This window comes from Fringilla coelebs (assembly GCF_963513975.1).
Source record: "Fringilla coelebs genome assembly, chromosome: 9".
In the NCBI taxonomy this organism is placed as follows: Eukaryota; Metazoa; Chordata; class Aves; order Passeriformes; family Fringillidae; genus Fringilla; species Fringilla coelebs.
In genome coordinates, this window is record NC_140067.1 from 30,392,012 (window position 1) to 30,413,996 (window position 21,985).

Sequence of the window (21,985 nt, forward strand, 5' to 3'; positions counted from 1 at the left end):
TCCTGGGCTTCTTGCTGCTCCCTTACTTTGATCTGGTTTCCTAAGGGAAAAAGGAACATCTGCCCCCTCCAAGCTTTCCAACCAACTGCCCAATTTTCTGGAAGTGCGAGGACACAGCCCATGGCAGCCTTTGTGCCAAGAGCCTGCTCAGAGCACCCCCTGGGGAAGGGCACAGCAGGGCCAGCACAACCTCTCTGGGACAGCACAGAAGCCACCTGCAAGTCAGGACAAAGTGGAGCAAATCCTGTCACCAGACCCAAGGGCTTAAAGCCAGCAGGGACAGCCACTGGTGCCACTGCTGAGGCAGGCAGGGGCTGATTGAAATTCCATGAATTCCTGCCTGCTCCCCGGTGCTGCCATGGCCCCAGAGGTACAAACCAGCCAGAGACACTCAAGCAAACACAAGGTTTGGCTCCAGTACAGCTCGAGTAGTTTTCTTTTAATCCCAGAGAAGTGAAATGCAACATTTTTCCAGTTGGTAATAACATCCAGAGACAGAAGTCCAAGCCCCCTACTGGGTAAAGTCATTTGTGTTTAAGGCACTCTGCAAAACCAGCTTTCCTCTCTCTCTGATTTTCCCCACGCGGCAGCAGAATACCTGGTTTGGTCTGTTCTCCGTAGTGACATTCATCCATCCTGGCTCCTCCCGCCCTCTCCAGGAGCTGGAAACAGCAAATCCAGCGGGAGAGGCACCAGGAGGCAGGGTCAGTAAACAGGGATGGGCAGGGGAGGGAGCACAGGGGCTCCAACCTTCTGCAGGGAGGGGGCGAGCACCGGGTGCCCTCCCTGCAGGCACGGTGTGCTTCCCCTCGCCTCCCCTGCCTCTCAAAAAGGGGATGGGAGCCTGGGGACCCACAAGCATCCCTCCCCAGAGGTGCTCCCAGCAGCACCCCAAAAGGCAGGGGGCTGGGTGTGGGGGAGACCCAGCTGCCCCCACTGTGCAGCAGAAATGAGCCCCCCCCCGCCCCACCCGGACTTGCAGTTGTCAATAAATACCAATAAATAACTTAAATAAATAAATAGATAAATAAATAAGTGACCCAAGAGCGGGAAGGAGGGGAAGGGGCACCCCGAGGCTCAGGGCACAGGGAGCATGAGGGTGGGCATTTCCATGGGCTGCCCCTCCCTGAGATAACGGGGTGCTGGTGGGGAAGGGGGGCATGGGGAGAGCATCCCATGGGGTGAAGCCCAGGAGTCTGAGCGCTCATCCAGCCACAGGGAACGAGCCAAACTCAGACTCATACATGGAAACTCTCCCCCACACCTTCCTTCCTTCCTTCGAGCACCAACAGCCCCAGAGCTCCATCTCCACCCAAGTGTGAACACGCACTTTTGCCAACATGCAAAATGCCTGCACATTTCTGTAAACACTGTTTGCATGTGTTTCTTTGCAAACTAATTTTTCCCCCCTTCTTTTTTAACGGGGAAATGCCCACAAAGACAACCCATGCACCAAACCAAGTGCATCAAATCCAGCTGTCAGAGGAGCAGGAATAGAAGCCTGGCAGAAGCCTGGAGAGGTGAACACAGGCACAGCCCCGGGGCTCAGCCAACACCTGCCTGCAGGCTGGGGCAGCCCTGGGGCATCAGGCACACAGCTACAGCCAGGCATGGAGCCTGACCCTGGCGCCAGGATGTTGCAGACATTCATGGACAGAAATTCAGCTACTGCTGTCTCAGTGTCATGGCATCAGCCACGTGCCAAGGCTCAGACTGGCCAGCAAATCCCAAAAGGTGGCAATGTTGAGTTCAACAGCATCCCTGCAGCAGTGTCCCTGCTCTCCCAGGCACTGGAGCCACAGCGGTGCCACAGCAGCTCCCTGGGCTGACAGCAGCCTGCAGCCATTTCCTGTGGGTTTTGGGGAGCTGGCTCACACAGCCTCTGGACACAGCATCCTCTCCCAGCAGGAAGCCCACCTTGGAGCCACCTGTTTGTTGGGGAGCCCCCTCCTCTGGCGTTTTAGCTCTGATGCTGCCAGAGATGTTTCTGTCCCCCTGGGTCAAAAGTATACACCTGCCTTACTTCAAACCAAAAGGTACTTACCCCTCCTCCCCCAGTCCTTAAGGAAAATTGTATTTCAAGTTTCTAACCCCTCTCCACACACACTTTTTGAGAAACTAAACATCAGCGATGGCAAAAGCTGCCATCGGTCCCACACCAGGACAAAACCACAGTCTCACAAGAGCAGGACATCTTCCCACACCACAAGCTCCCTGTGGGAGCTCTGCTGCAGAAAACACAGCAAACCAAAGCTCAAAGCCCTCCTTCCCTCCAGGCCTGCCCCCTGCAGAACCCGCCCCAGGCACGGAAAGCAGCAGGTTCCCAGCCCAGCGGGAGGCCGGGCGGGAGGAGCGGGAGCGCTGGCCCCAGCGCACGGAATTGCTGCACCAAGGCGTCCAAAGGAAACGCTCCCAGAGGAAAAATAAATAAAGAACTGGATCAGCAGCAAACACTACTGAAGGCAATAAATAGCACGAGGATTTCACAGGGAATTTTGGTCTAAGATGCCTCGGGAGCCCCTGTGCTGGCGGGGCCCGGGGTGCAGGGAAGTGTCACCCAGCACTCTTCCCCAGGCTGTCCTGCCAGCGGGATAGCACAGGGACCTTCCCAGCAGGAATGACCTGCATCCCCAGGGCAGCACAACTTCCCCACAGTGTGAAGAAGGCAGGGCTGCGAGCTGGAGGAGCTGCAGGGCTCGTGCCGGGGAGGACAGCAGAGAAAGCAGCAAAAGCTGTAAGCACCTACCCAGGAGTGATGGAGCACCCGGAGCAGCAGCAGCACAGCCATCCATGGTTTATGCCTCTGCTGCAGCTCCAGGGTGAGATCCTGGGAACTGCCAGCTGCATCCCACAGCACCGTGCTGCCCCACGGACCAGCCAAGGCCAGCCATGCAGGCAGCAAGGAGTGAGGAGAAAGGCAAGTAAATCCCCCTCTGACCCCTCCCAAGCACAGCAGCAGCAGCAGGAGGCAGCCCCAGGCAGCACATTCAGCTCCTCCTTCCCAGGCAAACCCAGGCCTGCCCTGAACAGCCTCCACTCACATCCCTGCCTGGCACAGAGCTTGAGGAGGTACCACAAAGCGTGCTGGCCCCTCCACTGGTGGCCCAGCCAGTAGCCGTGGGTGGCTGGGGAAGAGGCCTCCAGGTGAGCCAGCATTTGCGTGGAAAACGAGCAAGCACCCAACTGCTAGCAAGGGAGCGGGGTCTGCAGCGAAGCAAAGCGAGTGCAGGGGTACCCCTGGGCTGGTCTGGGTACCCCCCACACACACAGAGCACCCGGCTGGGAGAACGGCACCGCCCCCGTTTCCCACCCGGGCTGGGCTGGGAATCCGTCCTGCTCCCGAAAGAGAAGGGCCGGTGGGCTCAGGAGGGGCGGCTGAGGGACGCAAAGACTTAGTGCACCTTACAACAAAAGGACATCTAACCTGCCCTTGGACCTCACCCCAAGACGGAAAAGAGCTATGGCATCTCCTACACTCACAACCACTCCAAACACACCCAGACGCATGCAAAACGTGTCCCGCTGCCCCCGGGCTGCGGAAAAACCCTCCCGGGCGGTGGCACCGAGCTCGGACCCGCCCCCAGCACCGCCCGGTCCCACCCCACCGCCGGCCCTCCCAGCAGGCGAGGGGCGGATCACGGATCTGAAATGCATAGGTACGGACACGGCAGGGACACGGGCACCGCATGCAGCAGCAGGAGCATCTGCAACGGGGCACGGTTCAACCGCACTCATGCTCCTCATGCCGCCCCGCAAGGAAAGTCGAGTCCTTCGTGTCAGACAGCCTCTGTGCCAGCTGCAAGTACTCCATTCCGCTTCCCGGGAAATCCTCCGGCTCAGCAAACCCTCTTCCGCACCCTTGTGCCAGCCGGGCTCTATTTCTGACCGAGGAGGAGCCACGTTTCCAACCACAACAACAAAGGCAGGAGAACCCGAGAGGTCAGCTTTGGCTCGGCAGCCCTGTCCGTCCGCAGCGGGCTGGGGGCAGCCAGGTGCTCAGCAGCACGCCCTACTTGGGAGGTATCACCACGATGGGCTGCCCTCGCTTGGGTCTCCACATGAGCACCTGGGCGTCGTTGGCGTTGGGCTTCACTAGTGCGTTGGGCGGGATGGGCTCCATCCTGCTGAGGATCCGCGGCTGCTCCTGCTGAGTCCTGCCCACCAGCCGCGCCCTCTGCCCCAGCAGCTGCATGGGGTCCACCTCAATGTCCACCCGCATCCTCCACTTTATAGTCTGCAGGATGATCTTCTCCTTGGTGGTGGTGTTCATGGCCACGAGCCACGTGGTAAAGCTCTGGTCCCTTTTAATCCTGGTCAGCAGCGGCACGTTGCTGTTGCTCACGGGCACGGCCCACGTCACGCTGGGGTAGAAATTGTCGTTCATGCTCACCGAGAACCTGGAGATCTTGTTGGTGGGCCCCACCAGGGTCACGGTTTCGGTGGTGTTTCCGTACCAGGGGTAGCTCACCCCATCCGAATCGCTGATGGCTTTGACTCGTCCTTCCCGCAGGTCGGGCAGCTCCCAGCTCGACCTAGTGAAGAGGAAGAGGAAGATGAGCAGGGAAATGGCGGCACAGGGACCCTCTGCCTGCCTGCAGCAAACGCTCAGGGACAGCCCTAAAGAACAAATTCAGCTTCCTGGAGCACGTCCAGCTCGAGCCTTTGCTCTGCCAACACAATGCCATTTTAATTAACCTGCAATTAAACTGACTGGGCCAAAACCCACTGCTGAGTCTCTTTGGGGTCACTCTCTCCCTGATCAGCTCCTGTGCTGGAGAACAGCCTTCCCTGTCTCCCAGCAGATCAGGGCACTGGCCCAGCCCATCAGCAGCCCCCTCTGCAGGAAGTCTGTGATTTTTATGCCTTAAATACTGAGGCACGTACAACAATTGAATCCCACAATTAAGCCTGCCACTGGCACCATGAAATCCCTGCAAAATGGCTGAGGGGGGAGGATTCAGCCCAAGTCTTTGCTGCTGGCCACGCTACCAGCACGGTGTGGCTACGGTGAGGGCCTGTGTGGCAATAACACGGGAGCAGCTTTGCAGCAGAGGGGCTGGGGCCACACGTGTGCCACCCCACCCCACTCACTCCAACGCCCCCACGTGCTCCCTGCCCCACGCACACCAATCTGTGGGGATGCAAGGATGCAGCACAAGGACCTGCTGCTCCCCAGCACCCACAGAGCTGTGGCACCAGCAGCAGGAGCCCACCAGCGAGCTGCAGAGCAGACCCCTCTAGACACCTCCCCTCTTGCATCACCCCTCTCCAAAGGCAGAAGACACAGACAGAGAGCCAACAGCTTTGCCACTTGGAATTCCCAAAGGGACGACAAGCCACCCGCACACTCAGCCTTGGGAAAGGCTGTTTTCCAGCCGCCACTTCTGCCCAGCACCACGACCTTTCCCTCTTCTAACACCAGCCAAGGGGGCAGCTCCCCCAGCACTGCCTGTGCTCCCATCCCAGTCCCAAAGAAGAAGCGATGCTTGGTGGGAGACAGCAGCCACAAAGCCCTCGGAAGGGCGAGGTCCGGGACAGCGGGATCGTGCGGGAGCAGCTGTGGGGCCCGAGGAGCCGGGCGTGCAACCCCCACCCAGTGCTGGGGGTGCAGAACCCAATGCCAGAGATGCAGCTCCCACCCAATGCCGGGATGCAGAGCCCAATGCTGGGGGTGCAGCTCCCAATGCCGGGGTGCAGAGCGCAGTGCCGGGGTGCAGCCCCCAATGCTGGGGTGCAGAGCCCAGTGCCGGGATGCAGAGCCCAATGCCGGGGTGCAGCTCCCAATGCCGGGCGTGCAGAGCCCAGTGCCGGGATGCAGAGCCCAGTGCCGGCGTGCAGAGCCCAATGCCGGGGTGCAGCCCCCAGTGCCGGGGTGCAGAGCCCAGTGCCGGGATGCAGCCCCCAATGCCGGGATGCAGAGCCCAATGCCGGCGTGCAGATCCCAGTGCCGGCGTGCAGAGCCCAGTGTCGGGGTGCAGAGCCCAATGCCGGGATGCAGCCCCCAATGCCGGGATGCAGAGCCCAGTGCCGGGATGCAGAGCCCAATGCCGGCGTGCAGAGCCCAATGCCGGCGTGCAGAGCCCAATGCCGGCGTGCATCCCCCAATGCCGGGGTGCAGCTCCCGGTGCCTGCGGGCGGAGCAGGGCAGGGCAGGGCAGGGCAGGTGCCCGCCCCGGGGAGCCCCCGCCGCTCCCAGCCCGGCCGCCGCGCCCCGTGCCCGCGGTGCTCACACGCCCAGGTCGCTGTAGGTGTTGTAGAACTCCATGTGGTTGCAGGCCTGGATCCAGCCCACCACCCAGGTGTGCCGCCGGGCGATGGGCGGCATGAGGACGCGGGCGGAGGCGCGGAAGTAGGGCGTGCGGTACCGCAGCACCACCGGCGAGCTCTCCTCGATGGCCGTGGCCGCCGGCTCGATGGTGGCCGACACGTCCGACACCACGATCTGCTCGCGGCGCACCCGCGCCTTGCAGGCCACGCTCTGCAGGCACCCCATGGCCGCGGCCGAGCCGCCGTCACCGCGGGCCCGGGGGGGCGGCCGGTCCCGCCGCCGCCCGCCCGCCGCGCATCGCCGCCCGCCGCACGGCGCCCGCACCGGCGCCGGCAGGGCGAAGGCGCCGCCGCGTCTCTTCCGGCCCTCGCCGGCCGCCGTACGCCGGCCGCGGCGGGCACGTGCGCGCCGGCGGGCGGGGCGCGCCGGGAGCGGCGCGTGCGTCACGGGCGGAAGCGGAACAGGAAGCGGAAGCGGCGCCGGGGGCGCCCGGTACCGGGGGAAGCGCGGGCGCGCCGCACCCGCCGCGTCCTTGGGGACGAGCCGAGAGCGGGGCGGGGATAACGGGCAGGGCGCGGGGAGGGGGAGAAGGAAGCGGCCCCGGGCAGGGGGACATGCCGGGTCCCGAGCGGGCCTGGCAGCGGGTGACCGGCGCCCGCCTCCCGCAGGCCGCCCGCCGTCGCCATGCCGAGCCCCCGGAGCGGCCGCGAGCGGCGCGCCGGCAGCGGCGGCCGCCTGGAGTTCCTGTCGCTGAGCCAGCGCGGGCCCGCCGCCCCCGACAGCCCGTCCCGCCGCAGGGAGCCCGCCGCCGCCGCCGCCCCGCTGCCCGAGGAGGACTGCATGAAGCTGAACCCGTCCTTCGTGGGCATCGCCCTCAGCTCCCTGCTCGCCATCGACCTCTGGGCCTCCAAGCGCCTGGGAGTGTGCGCTGGGGAGGGCTCGGCCTGGGGCAGCGCCCGGCCCCTGATGAAGGTCATCGAGGTGTCGGGGCACGGCATCCCCTGGCTGCTCGGCACCTTCTACGGGCTCTGCCACAGTGACAGCTCGGCGGCCAGGGAGGTGCTGCTCAACCTGCTCTTCGGTGAGGCGGGGGCCCGCCCCGGGGCTGGGGAGGGCGACCCGAGGGACGGGGCAGAGCTGGGTAAGCCGAAGCCCCGAGAGCCGATTTTGAGCAGCCTGTGCGGGCTCACCCGGCGTGCCCGGTGGCAAAGGAGTGGTGCGGCTTAAGGGCGTGGGGGCAGCGACACGAGTCACCTGGCACAGCTGCCACCGCGCGCTGGCAAACTGCCGACTGCAAACTGCTCCCGCGGTTACAAAACGCTCTCGCGGCCGAAGCTGCTCAGCTCCCCAGGCTTGTCACAACAGCACGCTGCAGGTGCCGAGTGTTGAGACACAGGGCCTTTCCCTGAAAAGCTGCTCTGGCACACAGACCCTTGGCTCCCTGCCCGCAGGGCCTTCGTGGATTGTTCTGTTCCAGCCAGTGAGGAAACCTGGTTTAAAGCACGACTTTAATCCTGCGTGCTGTAGTATTTCACACACACACACAGAGAACAGCCTAGGTATATTTAAGAGGATTAATTTTTGCATATTTAGAAACTGTTATATCTCTAGGGCACCAGACCTCAGATTCCCTGTTGTTAGTCTTGTATTAAGTTGCAAATAATTAGGATCTCACACTTCAATTTTGAATTGAAATTTGCTTGGTGGGAAACATAGGTTTGTGCATCTTTCTCATCTAGCAGCACATGTTAAATTGGAGCCCCACAGCAGAACTGGATGCTTTCAGCCTAACCTTTGCTCCAAGGAAAACTGTCCCAGCACCTCAGTGCTCTGGGCAAGAGCCACCCACCTCTCTGGGGATCTGTCCCTGGGTTGCAGCACCCATGTGGGGAAGAAGGATTCCCTTGTGTCCAAATTGAATTCCCAGACCCTGTGTAGAAAGAGAAAAAACAATTGATCTAGTTTTACATGTGGAAAAGAAAGAAAATTTGGTCTTAAATGATTGACCAAAGGAAATTAACTGAAGTGACCAAAAGATTTGGTGTCCAGAAATGTGTCTTAAGACATAGAGAAGTTGGTCTCTTACACAAGAAGTAGCCCTGGCTGTGGGTGCTGTGCTAAACTGAATTAACAGGGATGGAGAAAGCATCCTCTGCCCTACATGAGAAGCTGCTCTTGCCAAATACTGGCTGAACATTTATCACAGGTGCTTTGCCTCCTCTGTGACAACAGCCTTTAGCCCTCAGGGGCAAGCCACCATAACTTATCCTTGATTCATCTCTTGAGGACCAGAGCAGGGTTAACTTCTCCCCCAGCAGCAGGGAGCAGGCAGACCCCAGGAGCCCTGGCAGTGCACCAGCCCTGAGCATTTCGCACTGACCTGTGCCCGAGGGGAGTGGGTTGATCATTCACCCAGCCGGTTTGACCCCGGTCAGCAGGGCAGACAGCAGTGCAGAGTCAGCATTGCTAGGAAGGGAGCTCTGGGGACTTCTTGCCTCTGCTGCCTTCAGATTAAGGAGCAGATCGGGCCCAGAGTCATGGCAAGATCAGATTCTGCACAGAGAGAAAATCCCTGGGGTGCAGGCCGGGCAGGGCCCTGTCAGTGTCAGCTGTGGCAGGCCAAGGGGCTGATGGTGCAAGAGGGGTGTGTGCAGAGGAGCAGAGGTTGAGGATGTGCTCCTTCTGCTGCAGAAGGCCCAGAGCAGCTGTGTGCTGTGCTCTCCCTGCCTGGGTCTTGCAGCCATGGGGAAAACATCACCTTCAGGCAGCTTTGACAGCCGCCGGCCCTTGGCTGCTGGTTCTGCTTTCAGTAACCCCCGTTGCTGTCTCTCCCAGCGTTGCTGCTGGACCTGGTGATGGTGGCGGTGGTGAAGGGGCTCGTCAAGCGGCCGCGGCCCACGCACAACAAGATGGACATGTTCGTCACCATCTCGGTGGACAAGTACTCCTTCCCCTCGGGCCACGCCACCAGGGCCGCTCTCGTCTGCCGCTTCGTGCTGCGCCACCTGGTCCTGGCCGTGCCGCTGCGCGTGCTCGTGGTGCTCTGGGCTCTCATCGTCAGCATCTCCCGGGTCATGCTGGGCAGGCACAACATGACGGACGTGCTCTTCGGGCTGCTGCTGGGCTACGCGCTCTACGGCGTGGTGGAGCACTGCTGGCTGTCCCCGGCCACCGCGCCCGCCCTCTTCGCGCTCTGGAGCCGCTGACCGCCCGCCGGCCTCGGCACAAAGCGGGGGCCGTGCGCCGGCGTTCTGAGCACGCACGGGAGGGGCTCCTGGTGCTGAAGTGGCATCCTGAACCCCGTCAGTTCGGCCAAGACTTCCACACGAGCGGTGCTGCAGGCTCCGGGGCCTGCACTCAGATGTCTGGTGCTGTCCTGCCCTCCTGTTGGCTGTCAGGCAGGGTCTGCGCTAACTGTTCTCTGGTGACCAAAAGCAGTCTCTGCAGAGCCTGGGGAGGGCTCAGCACACCCGGCCGGCAGCTCGCTGCTCATACTGTGAATCTGCATGCTCTCGCTGGGCACCTGCAATGGCCCATGGTGTACGTGGTAGCTGTGACTCTGCAGAGGTTTCTCTGCAATCACCCCTGTATCTGTATCCTATAAATACACTGATCATGCTGCTGTCATAAGCATACCCTGCACAGCCTGTTTTACAACACTTGCCTGGAGGGAACCCACAGGGCTCTTTCCTCAGAGTTAGACAGAGCTTTGCCTCCCTAGGCAATCTCTTCCCTATTGCTTTCAACTTAAGTGCTGTTGCTCTCAATTTAAGTGCTGAACTAAGGCTACATGTCGAGAACATGGCCCCCAGAGTCATTGGGAAAGGATAGTGGCACTGAAGGGTTGATCATTCAGTGGGCAACAGGGTGAGCAGCTCCCAGCAGCAGCCTGCTCCTCAAGTTCTCGTCCACAGCTTCCCAGTTCCTTTTTCCCTCTACAGGGTTTTCAGTTTCTCAGGGGGTACAACACATTCACAGCAATTCCTGATCAATAGCATACCCCAGGCTGCAGAGAGAGTCCTGCAGAGCCAGCCCCTTCCCACGGCCCAGAAACACACCCAGCCCCAGGCCTGAGCCTTGCACCTCCTCCAGCAAGAGGGCCTGGCTCTGCCAACCACAGCCTCGGCTCCCTGGGCTCTAAGCAGGCTGGCTTTCCTCCCCTGGCACCACTGGCAGCCTGTTTTTCACAGAGGGCTGCTGGTCCTTGGCAGGAGGAGACCACAAGGAGCCTCTATAATGAGCTGGGGCCGAGACTGAGCCAGAAAATCATAGAATGCACTTCAGCCGGGACCACAGCCAGGCAGGGAGTGAGGGCTCTAGACTGAGCTCAAATAATCAGCTTCAACAGTGCTCCTGGCACGTGGGTAAAGGGATTGGGCCCAGGTGAGGCTCTTTGTGGTCATTGACGTCTGTTAGTGTACTCAGGCCCTGGCAAGCACCAATTAAGTAATATTAAGACCAGGCAGTGTTTAAGTGTGTTGTTCTCCTGGGTGTGTGCAGGAGCAGCCTGATGGCTGCTGGTATAAGCCCCATGTCACTCTCACTTGTACAGGGGCTGAAATGGAAGTGCTTGACATGACAAGGTTCCCCTGGAGCTGAGCCCTGACCCACTGACAAGGTGAACCAGTGAAGCTTCCAGGTCTGGGTTGGTGCTGCAGTGACCAAAAAATAATCCCCTGGGTTGCACTGCATGCCAGGCAGCCAGCTGGGCCAGTCTGGCATTTGCACAGCAGCACCAGGACACACCAGCCCTGTGGTGACTGTGGGAGCACAGGCAGGTGGCACACTGGCTGGGCCGCGTTTGGGTGGGCAGGGCTTGTTGTGCATCTGTGGCTCCCACAAACGTGTGTGCCAAAAAGTTGCTCTTGCTTCACTTGCATGACACTCCATGAGGTCCTGGTAGCACCCACCATCACCACTGCACAGCCCTGCTGGGTCACAGGCTGCCTGGCCACCCTCTCAGCTCTTCTATGCTTCTCTGCAGCTCCACCAGAGAGACCTTTGCTCTCCTGTGCTTGTCACCTCCAAGCATGGTGCAGCCATGACAGGACTGAGGAGCTTTCTGCTCCACTTGCCCCACGGCATTTCTGCCCACTGTGGAAGCCCAGAGCAAACACTGTACAGCAGGCACTGCTGTACACAATCTACAGCCTGGCTGCTTGCCAGGTATGGGGAACTGTGAATTTCCACACACATCAACCAACCAAATACCAACCTAAACCAAAATGTCATGGCTTGCCCCTGCTGCCCGGCAGCACGGTTTGTACTGAATCCAGCTAGAGGGGGGTAAAGTCCAAGGCTATGCAGCCTCCTGCCAGGAGAAGGGCAAATTCAGAGGCAACCTGCACAGGGGTTTCATAGCAACAGCAGAGCGGTGGAGAGCTCTGCCTGTACCCATTACCCTTGGGCAGTCTGTGCAGAGCTTGCAAGAGCCAGAAGCCAGCTGACAGCAGAGCAGGAAGAGTAGCACTGCCAGTGCTGCCACCTCTCCATTCCTGTGCTGATCCCTTGCTTGGTAAGATGCTTTTGATGCTTTTTGACAGGCAGGCACAGTGTGGGTTGGCAGCTCAGCATCTCTGCCCCAGGCAGAGATCAGCCCTTGCTGACAGCAAGGGTAAGAAAGAGCTTTATTAAGCTTACTGCAAATATACTGTTAGTTTTAGAAGGTTAAAACCATTTCAGCTGCAGAGTTTGGCCCCTCTGCCTTGCTCAGCTCTACAGCGAAGTTCTCTGCATATGGAAGAGCAAATTTCCCCTGCAGCCTCAGGGGCTGTCTGGCTGTTAGTGTGCCAAGAGCCACCAGCAAGTTTGGATCCACATGGTCTGTGCCTCCTGCTTTGAGGGACAGCCTTTTCCTGGCTGGTCCCACCACCCTCACACCAGGGACACCCCAGCAGCGTGGCGCTCCTCTCACCGGGGTTCCACTGGTCCCAAGGACTCTGCTAGCCCAGGGGTGAGCCGTGGCTATAGGAACACTGTGCCGACGTGCCCAGCCCAGGGGCACAGGGGATGTGGGCGATCCAGTGCCGGCTGCCACTGGAGCAGCCAGAGCGGTGTGTCACCCCGGGTACCAGAATAAGCGGGCGTGGGCTGATCCCGATAATCCTAGGGCCAAAGTCCAGGACAGCGCTTGTTTACCAAGCACGCAACCACAAGGATGGGCTCGTGTCCGCGTCCCCGCGCAGCGCCTGGGATGGCTCCCGCGGCCGCCGGCCGAGGCTGCGGCGACGCCGCTGCCGGAACAGCCGTGCAGGCGGCCGGGAGGCAGCCGGGTTCGGGCTTCCTTCCCCCGGGCCCGTGGGAGGAGTGACGGAGGGCGAGGCCCCGCTCCCGGACGCTGCGCGTCACACGGCCAGGCTTCGGTCGCCCTCACGAGCCGGGACACCCCGGCAGAGACCCCAGCACGGCCCCGTGCCCGCCGCCAGCCTTCCCTGGGCTGCTCGTCCCACGGCCACAGGTCGGTGAAGGGTGTCCCCCGAGCTGCCGGCGCCAGCGGGCACCGGGATAGCACAACAGGAATCTCCCCGGGGAAGGGAGAGGGCAAAGGGCAGGCAGAGGGGCTGTCACCCCCCGGGAGGGAGCTGTCGGTCCCCACAGCAGGGCATAGCACTTCAGGGCACCTCCATCGCCGGGACTTGGCATGGGCGGGGAGATTTTGAGGCTCCCTGACACTCGGTAGGATTTCTTCTCCAGGCATCCAGAGGCAACACCACAGTAGTGCAAAATCCAGCAATGGCCAGGTCCACACCTGGCGGGGGACAGCAGTGGCTTTGCAACCCCAGACACACTGTTGAGGGGCTGCCTCTCTTGCTTGGGACCTCTTTGAGCAGGGTCAGTCTTGCACAGTCGCATCTCTGGCAGCCTAGGCCCGCTGTCCGACGCTGTCCCCAGGCAGAGAGCCGGTGGTGGAACGCAGCATGGCAAAGAAGGTGGCCATCATCGGCGGGGGCAGCAGCGGGCTGTGCGCCATCAAAGCCTGCCTCCAGGAGGGGCTGCAGCCCGTCTGCTTCGAGAGGACCGGCGACATCGGAGGCCTCTGGAGGTTTGAGGTAAACCCTGCTGGCCACTTGTCCTGCTTGGGGTCAGCACCGCAGGGCTCCGTGGTGGCTGGTGGGGGGCAGCCGGCCATAGTGGGATCCCGTGGGTGAGACTGAGGACAGGGGCTTCATGAAAAGAAGATCTTCATCAGCCCCAGCCACCCTTCCCCATCGTTCCCTGGGCAGCACTGAGCTGTGCCCCACTCCCACAGGAGCACCCCGAGGACGGCCGTGCCAGCATCTACCGCTCCGTCATCATCAACACCTCCAAGGAGATGATGTGCTTCAGCGACTTCCCCATCCCTGAGGACTTCCCCAACTACATGCACAACTCCAAGATCATGGAGTACTTCCGCATGTACGCCCAGCACTTCGACCTGCTCCGCCACATCCGCTTCAGGGTGAGGGCTGGGGGCCGAGGGGGAGGTGGCAGCGGGAGCGGGGGCGCGGGGTGCCTGACACCGCTGTCCTGTGCCAGACCAGCGTGTGCCGCGTGTCCAAGCGCCCCGACTTCGCCAGCAGCGGGCAGTGGGAGGTGGTGACAGAGAGCGAGGGCAAGCAGGAGGCGGCCGTCTTTGACGCCGTGCTGGTGTGCAGTGGGCACCACACCAACGCTCATCTCCCACTCAGCTCCTTCCCAGGTACTGCCTGTGCACCGGTGTGAGGAGACACCAGAGACACTAGAAAGCCAGTCCCTATTCCCCCTGTTGCTTCCCCCCAGCCCCAATAGTTCCCTGCCTTGCTTTGACTCCAGGAGTGCTCCTGTGCTCCCCAGGAGTGGTTTGGGGGGGTAAGGGAACGTCTCCAGTGTTTAGAGGGTCATCCTCCAACCTGGCACCAGGAAGCCAAGCATCCTTCCTCCTTCTGCTCACAGGAATTGAGAAGTTCAAGGGCCGCTACCTCCACAGCCGAGACTACAAGGATGCTCAGGCTTTCACAGACAAAAGGGTTGTTGTCATCGGGATCGGGAATTCGGGGTCAGACCTGGCTGTGGAGATCAGCCAAACAGCCCAGCAGGTAAGCAGGAGTAGGGTCCCAGTGGGCAGGATTGCCCCTGTGGGACACTGTCAGCTCTGCGGGGACACCAGGACCAAGGCACATGCACAGCTCCTTCTCCATGCCAGCACTCCCTGTGTTTGGCAATGCTACCTCCTGCCAATCCCAGCTGCCAGGCAGTTGAGACTTGGTGCCACTCCCCTGTGAGATGCCAGTCACCAGCTCCCTCTGCCCTCTGGGTCTTTATCCAGTGCTTGGACAGCAAAAAACAGAGTGATCCGAGGGCAAGGGCACGTGCCCCACAGGGCAGCCCTCCCAGGACCACCACTGCCTGCAGTCAGTGATCCTTCTTCCTTGTCTAGGTCTTCCTCAGCACTCGCCGGGGTGCGTGGATCTTCAACCGTGTTGGAGATCGAGGCTACCCCATCGACACCATCTTAACCACCCGCCTGAAGGCATTCCTGCAGGGGCTGTTCAGCCCATCCCTGGCATGCGACTACATGGAGAAGAAGCTGAATGCCAGGTTTGATCACGCATGTTACGGCCTCAAGCCGAAGCACAGGTATCACCAAACACTCCCCCTGCCCAGAAGGGATCGTCTGCCGCCTTCTGTGTCCTGCCCAGCTTGGCCATTCCCTGCACCCTGTGCTTGGACTGGGTTATTGTTTTGTTGTGCCCAGGCAATGCTTGAGGGAGCCACCACTGCCCCTTCCAAGGACTCTTGGAGACAGCAGTGTAGCGGCAGCTGCACCAGAGAAGGGAGCAGCAGCTGGAGCAGGACATGGAGCAGAGACACTCCCTTCCCAGCCCTAATGGCTTCTCGCACCTTCCAGGGTCTTTCACCAGCACCCAACCATCAACGATGACCTGCCCAACCGCATCATTTCGGGCAGGGTGCGGGTGAAGCCGAACATCCAGGAGTTCACAGAGACATCTGCCATCTTTGAGGATGGCACCAGGGAAGATGTCGATGCCGTAGTTTTTGCCACAGGATACAGCTTCTCCTTCCCGTTCCTTGAGGGCTGCGTGAAGGTGGTGGAGAACCAGATTCCTCTCTACAAATTCATGTTTCCCCCTGACCTGGAGAAGCCGACGCTGGCTTTCATTGGCCTCATCCAGCCCCTAGGAGCCATCATGCCCATCTCAGAGCTCCAGTGTCGCTGGGCCACCCGTGTCTTCAAAGGTAAGTCAGGCAAACCTGCCCTGTGGATGCAGTCCTGGAGTGAGGGCAGATGGTGCCCAGCCATGTTGAGAAGGCAGCAGCTGGTTGTGCCATCCTGGCCATGGTGATGGCACTCTGCCTTGTGGCTGTCACAGTGAGATGGCCTATTCTCTGAGCAGCACAGGCACATCCATACCCTGAGCTCCACAGGCTGCTCCTTCCCGTCCCGTGGCACTTAGACATGCCTCAGGTGCGAGCCCACACACCGCGGTGGTGCTGGCAGAGGCACAGCACCCACGCAAGGCCAGCACTACAGTGGCCGCTGTGTCTCATCCTCCCCAGGGCTGAACGAGCTGCCCCCGCAGCACGACATGGAGGCTGACATTGAGCAGAAGAAAGAAGCAATGGCAAAGCGGTAAGATCCCTGTGGGGATGCCTTAGGCACAGCTGCTCGTGGGCATCCATCCTGTCCCATGGATGCATCCTGGCACATTTCTGTGTGCCAACAGAGGGCAGGGATGTGGTTGGCTGCACTACCCACAGTCCTTCCTGGTGTGCAGGGCATCTGCCAGCTCTGCTTCCAGCACCTACCTGCCCTCTCTCCCTGCCTACAGGTACGTGAAGAGCCAGCGGCACACCATCCAGGTGGATTACATCCCTTACATGGACGAGCTCGCCCACCAGCTGGGGGTCAAGCCCAACCTGCTCTCCCTGTTCCTCACGGACCCCAAGCTGGCCACGGAGGTGGCCTTTGGGCCCTGCACGCCGTACCAGTACCGGCTGCGGGGCCCGGGTGCGTGGGCGGGTGCCAGGGAGGCCATCCTCAGCCAGCAGCAGCGCATCCTCAAGCCCCTGCAGACACGACACGTGGAAGAGAGCACTTCAGCCCCTGCCATGCCCCTCATCTTCAAGCTGATCGGGGCCGTGGCCATACTGGTAGCTGTTTTTGCTTACTTGTAGGTGCCCTGCAAGCTCAGGAAGGGAGGCTTTTGTCCTGGGTTGACTCCCTGAACCAGGACAGCTTTGCAATGTGCTGCAGGACTGGCTGGCCACCCCTGCCCCTTGGCAGCCTCTGGTGGCAAAAACCTTCCTCCTGCCTGGCATGGCCCAGCTGTGACCACACCAAGAACTGGGGATGCACAGAACCTCCTCAGCTGCCAAAATAATGCTTGGGCTCTTGCTCCTCACCTCCCTTTGGGGAATGCTGTCATGGACAGAGGAGGAAATCTGCTCACTGCAAGCTAAATTCCAGTCCCTCTCAGCCAGTGCTCCGGGCTTTTCTGTCCCCTGTAACCCAGCCGTGCCAATTTTGCCACACGCGCACCAGAGCTATGCAGCAAAGGCAGAGCACACTTTCTAAGTGGATAAATGCAATAAACAGCCAAGTGTCTGTCCTGTTACTGACACCATCAAGAGCCTCCGTGTGCTGCTCATGGGTTTGAGATCGGCCTTGTAGCACTGGCCTATTACACCATAGGCTGACGTGCACACACGCTCCACAGCAAGACAGCCTCTCCCAAGGTGTGTCCCGCCACAGCGGGTCCTGGTGGTCACGTGGCACAGCTCAGTGCCACCCTGGTCACCTGCACACAGCTCCTCCACAAGATGGCTGGGTGGGCTGGGGACCCAGAGTGGGTAAAGGATGGGGGTCCTGTCCATCAGGTGCCTGGGCTGGTCATGCCAGTCCCCCCCACCACCATCCCCTAGGTTTGTCTTCCACGCCACAACCTGCCAAAATCCATCTCTGCCCTGCCCAGGAAGTCCTGGGGCACTGTCGGCATCACTGAAGGCTTACAGAACTTAATGCACCTCTTGCAGAGGGCAGGGCAGGCCAGGAGGTGTGGCAAGGAGGTAAGAGAAACCTGTAGATCATGTCTGGAAGAACATCTTGTGACACCTTGGCCACCCACAGGAAATACAGGGTCACCCTCAAAACGAGCAGCAGCGGGCAGCCTCCCTTGAGGGACGAGCCTGGCTCTGCACCTCCCGGCCACAGCTTTTCCCGCACCCCTGCCACCAGCCGCCCGTGGGACATGGCTGCTCGGAGAGTAGCCGTCATCGGTGCCGGTGCCTCCGGCCTGTGCGCCCTGAAATGCTGCCTGGATGAGGGGCTGGAGGCCACCTGCTTTGAGAGGAGCAAGGACATCGGGGGGCTCTGGCGCTTCGAGGTAAGCCCCGAGCAGCCAGGCTGCTCCTTGGCAGCAGCACGGATGGGCTTGGGATCGGTCCTTGGCAGATAACCGCACACCACTCCCCTGCTTTGCATGCGTGCGGCAGGCAGCTTTCCGAGGGGCAGCGCGGTGCCAGCTGTGTGCCAGGCACATAGGACCCAGCTCCTGCTCACCAGCAGCAGGATGAAGCCTCCCCAAGGACTTTACTCCATGGCTTGCTCCCCTAGCACAGATTCCCCCTTTCTCATTCCTCCCTTCCCAATCTCATCCACACCTTCCTCTGCTGTTTTGCTCTTGGTCACTCCCAGCTCTTGCCTACCTATCTTGTCTTATCTGATCTCACTGTCTGTACCTGTCCTGCCCAGGCTTTTCCTGGAATCATGGTTACTCCTCTTTCTGCTTCTGTGCCACTCATCCACACAGAGATACCGTGTCCTGCCTTCTCTGTGCCTTGGCTCTCCCTGCCTTGGAGCAATCCTGGAGCTCATCTCTGCCCCCACATAATGAAGCTGCTGACTTTAATCCCATGGTCCCACCAACAAAATGATCAGTGTTCCCACCATGCCCTGATATGCATGTGGGAGAGCCCTGGGGGGAAACAGGTGGCATCATGTCAGAGTGGAGTCTGGGGTGGATCTGTCACAGTCCACTAGTTCTACCTGTGATGGGTCAGGGACAGGGTTGGTGGAGCAGAACCAGAGCAGCAGCATCCAGCTGTCGAGGCACAGACCTGGTAAGCAGGAGCAACCATTCAGCAGGAAGCACTGGAGCTGGCTCTACAGCTGGTGAGACCTGATGTGGCAGCCAGGGCAATGGCACCACAGAAGCTTTGGGAATGCACTACCTCACAGGGCCAAGGAGTGGAAGTCGGGAAACTGAGGCACAAGACCACCATGACCCACTGTCACCACTGCCAGTCCAGAGATACATCCCTGTTTTTGCAGGGGGATGGGGGGGGGGGGGGGGGGCGGGGAGGGTCTCAACCACAGGAGAGTTGCTGGGTGCAGGGATGGGTGCTGTAACAACCTGTGGCTTACTCCTGCACCCACGGGGCAGGCAGGTGTCCAATCGTTCCCTGGGCAGCACTGAGCTGTGCCCCGCTCCCACAGGAGCACCCCGAGGACGGCCGTGCCAGCATCTACCGCTCCGTCATCATCAACACCTCCAAGGAGATGATGTGCTTCAGCGACTTCCCCATCCCTGAGGACTTCCCCAACTACATGCACAACTCCAAGATCATGGAGTACTTCCGCATGTACGCCCAGCACTTCGACCTGCTCCGCCACATCCGCTTCAGGGTGAGGGCTGGGGGCCGAGGGGGAGGTGGCAGCGGGAGCGGGGGCGTGGGGTGCCTGACACCGCTGTCCTGTGCCAGACCAGCGTGTGCCGCGTGTCCAAGCGCCCCGACTTCGCCAGCAGCGGGCAGTGGGAGGTGGTGACGGAGAGCGAGGGCAAGCAGGAGGCGGCCGTCTTCGACGCCGTGCTGGTGTGCAGTGGGCACCACACCAACGCTCATCTCCCGCTCAGCTCCTTCCCAGGTACTGCCTGTGGGCTGCTCCCTGACATCCCTAAAGGCCTCTGCAGTTTTAACACACCAGGTGGGCTTGCAAGTGTCCAAAGCATCCTGCTGGCAGATGTCACCGCTGCCGGCGTGCGTCTCCCACCTGAGACATGGCTCCCTCCCCATGCTGCTGGCCAAGCACCTGCTGAGCCCTCCAGCTCCTCACCATGGCTGGAGGGCTCAGCACTGGTGGTGGTCTTGCTTCTGGGTGCCTGGGGAAAATGCCAGGGGAGCTTTCGGCTGTGGAGGCCCTCTTTGCCTGGGGAACAGGCCTGGAGAACACTGTCACCAGGATCTGGCAAGATGGCACAGACCCTGGCTGTTCCTCTACTGGAAATGCATGGCACCAGACCAAGCCCTGTTTGAAGCCAGGCTAGTCCCAAAGCCAGAGCCAGATGATCAGGGCTACACTGAGAATCTTCCATACTGGTGATGCCACCACCTCTCTGGGCACTACCCCAGGGCTTCATAACTCTGGTTGGTCACACTGGTGCTAGCTTGTTCCCAAAACACACTACCAGTCTGAACAGGGGGCAGCCACTCTCCTGCTCCACATCCCAGCATGGCTTCCCTCTCTCTTCCAGGGCTGGAGAAGTTTGAGGGCTGCTACCTGCACAGCCGGGACTACAAGAGCCCTCAGCCCTTTTTCGGAAAACGGGTGGTCGTGGTTGGCATTGGGAATTCAGGCATCGATATCGCAGTGGAGCTGAGCCACACAGCCAAGCAGGTGTGCGGGGAGAGCTCACAGGGATGGGACCCCAGAGGGCACCGATCATCACCCACCGTCCCCTGTGGGCTCTCCAGCCTCCAGCACCCTGTCCCCTCTCTGTGGGGGTGGCTACTATGGTCCCAGTAGCTGTGCTGCCTTCCCTGTCTCTGGAGCACAGCAGGGGCCCAGCCCAGTCTGAGCACGCTGCCGTGCCACAACCTCTCTTCACCTGCCTTCCAGGTTTTCCTCAGCACCAGGCGTGGGTCCTGGGTGCTGTACCGAGTGGCGGACAATGGGTACCCCTTTGATTTCAGCTACCTCCGCCGCTTCATACATCTCATCCACAACCTGGTGCCTACAAGTATCCTGAATTTCTTCATGGAGTGGAAGGTGAATGCCCGCTTTGACCACACACTCTATGGCCTAAAGCCCAAGCACGGGTGAGCGCCCCAGCAGCATCCCAGGTACCTGCTCCAGCAATGCCCATCCCCCTGCCAGGACCTGAACGAGGTCTGTCTGTGCCTTCCAGGATCCTTGACCAGCACCCCACTGTCAACGATGACCTGCCCAACCGCATCATTTCGGGCAGGGTGCGGGTGAAGCCGAACATCCAGGAGTTCACAGAGACATCTGCCATCTTTGAGGATGGCACCAGGGAAGATGTCGATGCGGTAGTTTTTGCCACAGGATACAACTTCTCCTTCCCATTCCTTGAGGACTGCGTGAAGGTGGTGGAGAACCAGATTCCCCTCTACAAATTCATGTTCCCCCCTGAGCTGGAGAAGCCGACGCTGGCTTTCATTGGCCTCATCCAGCCCTGGGGAGCCATCATGCCCATCTCAGAGCTCCAGAGTCGCTGGGCCATCTACGTCTTCAAAGGTAAGTCAGGGCAGTTTGGGGGATGCAGCTGGGCTCCCCCAGCCAAGCCAAGACTGAGTTATTGCTGATGGCATCCCCTCACATGCCACCTTTCCACACTCACCTTTTAATCCTCCTTTTGCTTCTTCATGAGGACAAAACCCCACTTTGCATTTTTTGTACTACTCTTGCGGGAGTCTTGTCTTGTGGGGGTCACTAACTGATCCTGTTGCCTGCAACCACATCCCATCCTATCCTATCCTATCCTATCCTATCCTATCCTATCCTATCCTATCCTATCCTATCCTATCCTATCCTATCCTATCCTATCCTTGAAATTTCCTTTCCTTTCCTTCTGTTACTTTCTTTGTCCATGTCTCCCACTTTGCTCCTGACTGGGCTGCAGAGCCATCCAGACTATGGCAGGAGCACAGCCCACACCCCAGCTCCAGCCTCCTTTTGCCCAGGGCTGCAGGGCCTGCCGCCGCCCGCCGACATGCTGGCCGAAATCACACAAACCAAGCAGAGAATGGCTGAGCGGTAAGGCCCCTGTGCAGCACGGCCCTGCCACCCTTACCCCCGGTGCTCCCCGTGCCAGACCCTCCCGCCCTCTCTCCCTCCCTGCCCGCAGGTACGTGAAGAGCCAGCGGCACACCATCCAGGTGGATTACATCCCTTACATGGACGACCTCGCCCGCCAGCTGGGAGTCAAGCCCAACCTGCTCTCCCTGTTCCTCACGGACCCCAAGATAGCCATGGAGGTGGCCTTCGGTCCCTGCACGCCGTACCAGTACCGGCTGCGGGGCCCGGGTGCGTGGGCGGGTGCCAGGGAGGCCATCCTCGGGCAGCGGCAGCGGATGCTCAGCGCCCTGCAGCCGCGGGCCGCCCGCCGCCCCGCCCGCCCCAGCGCCCGGCCCCACGTCCTCACGGTGCTCTTCAGCATCGGCATGATTGTGGCCACCCTCGTCTACGTGTCGCTCTCTGCTTAACCTAAAAGGAAGGAGACAGCGGGTGCTGCCGGCAGTCTTCTTTTCCCTCTGGCTTGTGTCTGTTGTCTCTCGCTAGCTGCGCCGGAGCACGGAGGGAGCCGTTCCTTGAAGGTGCAGCCTGCTCTGTTGCGCTTTCCCCCTGTGATACCACCAAGTCTGCTCACGGGCTGCGCTGGGAACAGCTCCCTAAATCCAGGCCCGGCAGCCTCACGAGCTCTATCTATGAGTTAGGTC

At 60.5% G+C, this 21,985-nt stretch overlaps 3 protein-coding genes across 5 annotated transcripts; 2 read left to right on the forward strand and 1 right to left on the reverse strand.

The window, feature by feature from the left end:
- Positions 1–4,009: 4,009 nt before the first annotated feature.
- Positions 4,010–6,493, reverse strand: FAM78B (family with sequence similarity 78 member B; the record flags this gene model as incomplete). Its single annotated transcript, XM_084211031.1, has 2 exons — positions 4,010–4,532; positions 6,231–6,493. The coding sequence occupies 2 exons, from the start codon at positions 6,491–6,493 to the stop codon at positions 4,010–4,012; spliced, it is 786 nt and encodes a 261-aa protein (XP_084067157.1).
- A 267-nt stretch (positions 6,494–6,760) lies between these two features.
- LOC311156910 (flavin-containing monooxygenase 5-like) lies at positions 6,761–16,869 on the forward strand. 3 transcript variants are annotated; one of them, XM_084211239.1, is made up of 9 exons: positions 6,761–7,349; positions 13,160–13,317; positions 13,518–13,706; positions 13,784–13,946; positions 14,180–14,322; positions 14,664–14,863; positions 15,135–15,484; positions 15,806–15,878; positions 16,078–16,869. In XM_084211239.1, exons 1-9 carry the CDS (start codon positions 6,953–6,955, stop codon positions 16,421–16,423), a joined length of 2,019 nt encoding a protein of 672 aa, XP_084067365.1. In that variant the 5' UTR covers positions 6,761–6,952; the 3' UTR covers positions 16,424–16,869. The 3 variants fall into 3 exon arrangements, with proteins under 3 accessions (XP_084067365.1, XP_084067363.1, XP_084067364.1); XM_084211237.1 differs by lacking the exon at positions 6,761–7,349 and adding an exon at positions 12,594–12,725 and having other exon boundaries at positions 13,099–13,317; XM_084211238.1 differs by lacking the exon at positions 6,761–7,349 and adding an exon at positions 12,608–12,725 and having other exon boundaries at positions 13,130–13,317.
- Positions 16,870–17,456: 587 nt separating this feature from the next.
- LOC311156842 (flavin-containing monooxygenase 5-like) lies at positions 17,457–21,807 on the forward strand. Its single transcript, XM_084211115.1, has 8 exons — positions 17,457–17,631; positions 18,744–18,932; positions 19,010–19,172; positions 19,780–19,922; positions 20,145–20,344; positions 20,434–20,783; positions 21,230–21,302; positions 21,394–21,807. Exons 1-8 carry the CDS (start codon positions 17,497–17,499, stop codon positions 21,749–21,751), a joined length of 1,611 nt encoding a protein of 536 aa, XP_084067241.1. The 5' UTR covers positions 17,457–17,496; the 3' UTR covers positions 21,752–21,807.
- Positions 21,808–21,985: the final 178 nt, after the last annotated feature.

What these genes read in the sequence shown, in the direction of transcription:
- LOC311156910 (XM_084211239.1), top strand. Translation starts at nt 6,953, where the DNA reads ATGCCGAGCCCCCGGAGCGGCCGCGAGCGGCGCGCCGGCAGCGGCGGC. An exon ending in GCTGCTCAACCTGCTCTTCG is followed by an intron (nt 7,350 to 13,159) that starts GTGAGGCGGGGG and finishes CGCTGTCCCCAG; the next exon opens with GCAGAGAGCCGGTGGTGGAA. An exon ending in TCCGCCACATCCGCTTCAGG is followed by an intron (nt 13,707 to 13,783) that starts GTGAGGGCTGGG and finishes GTCCTGTGCCAG; the next exon opens with ACCAGCGTGTGCCGCGTGTC.
- LOC311156842 (XM_084211115.1), top strand. Translation starts at nt 17,497, where the DNA reads ATGGCTGCTCGGAGAGTAGCCGTCATCGGTGCCGGTGCCTCCGGCCTG. An exon ending in GGCCTAAAGCCCAAGCACGG is followed by an intron (nt 20,345 to 20,433) that starts GTGAGCGCCCCA and finishes TGTGCCTTCCAG; the next exon opens with GATCCTTGACCAGCACCCCA. An exon ending in GGCCATCTACGTCTTCAAAG is followed by an intron (nt 20,784 to 21,229) that starts GTAAGTCAGGGC and finishes CCTTTTGCCCAG; the next exon opens with GGCTGCAGGGCCTGCCGCCG.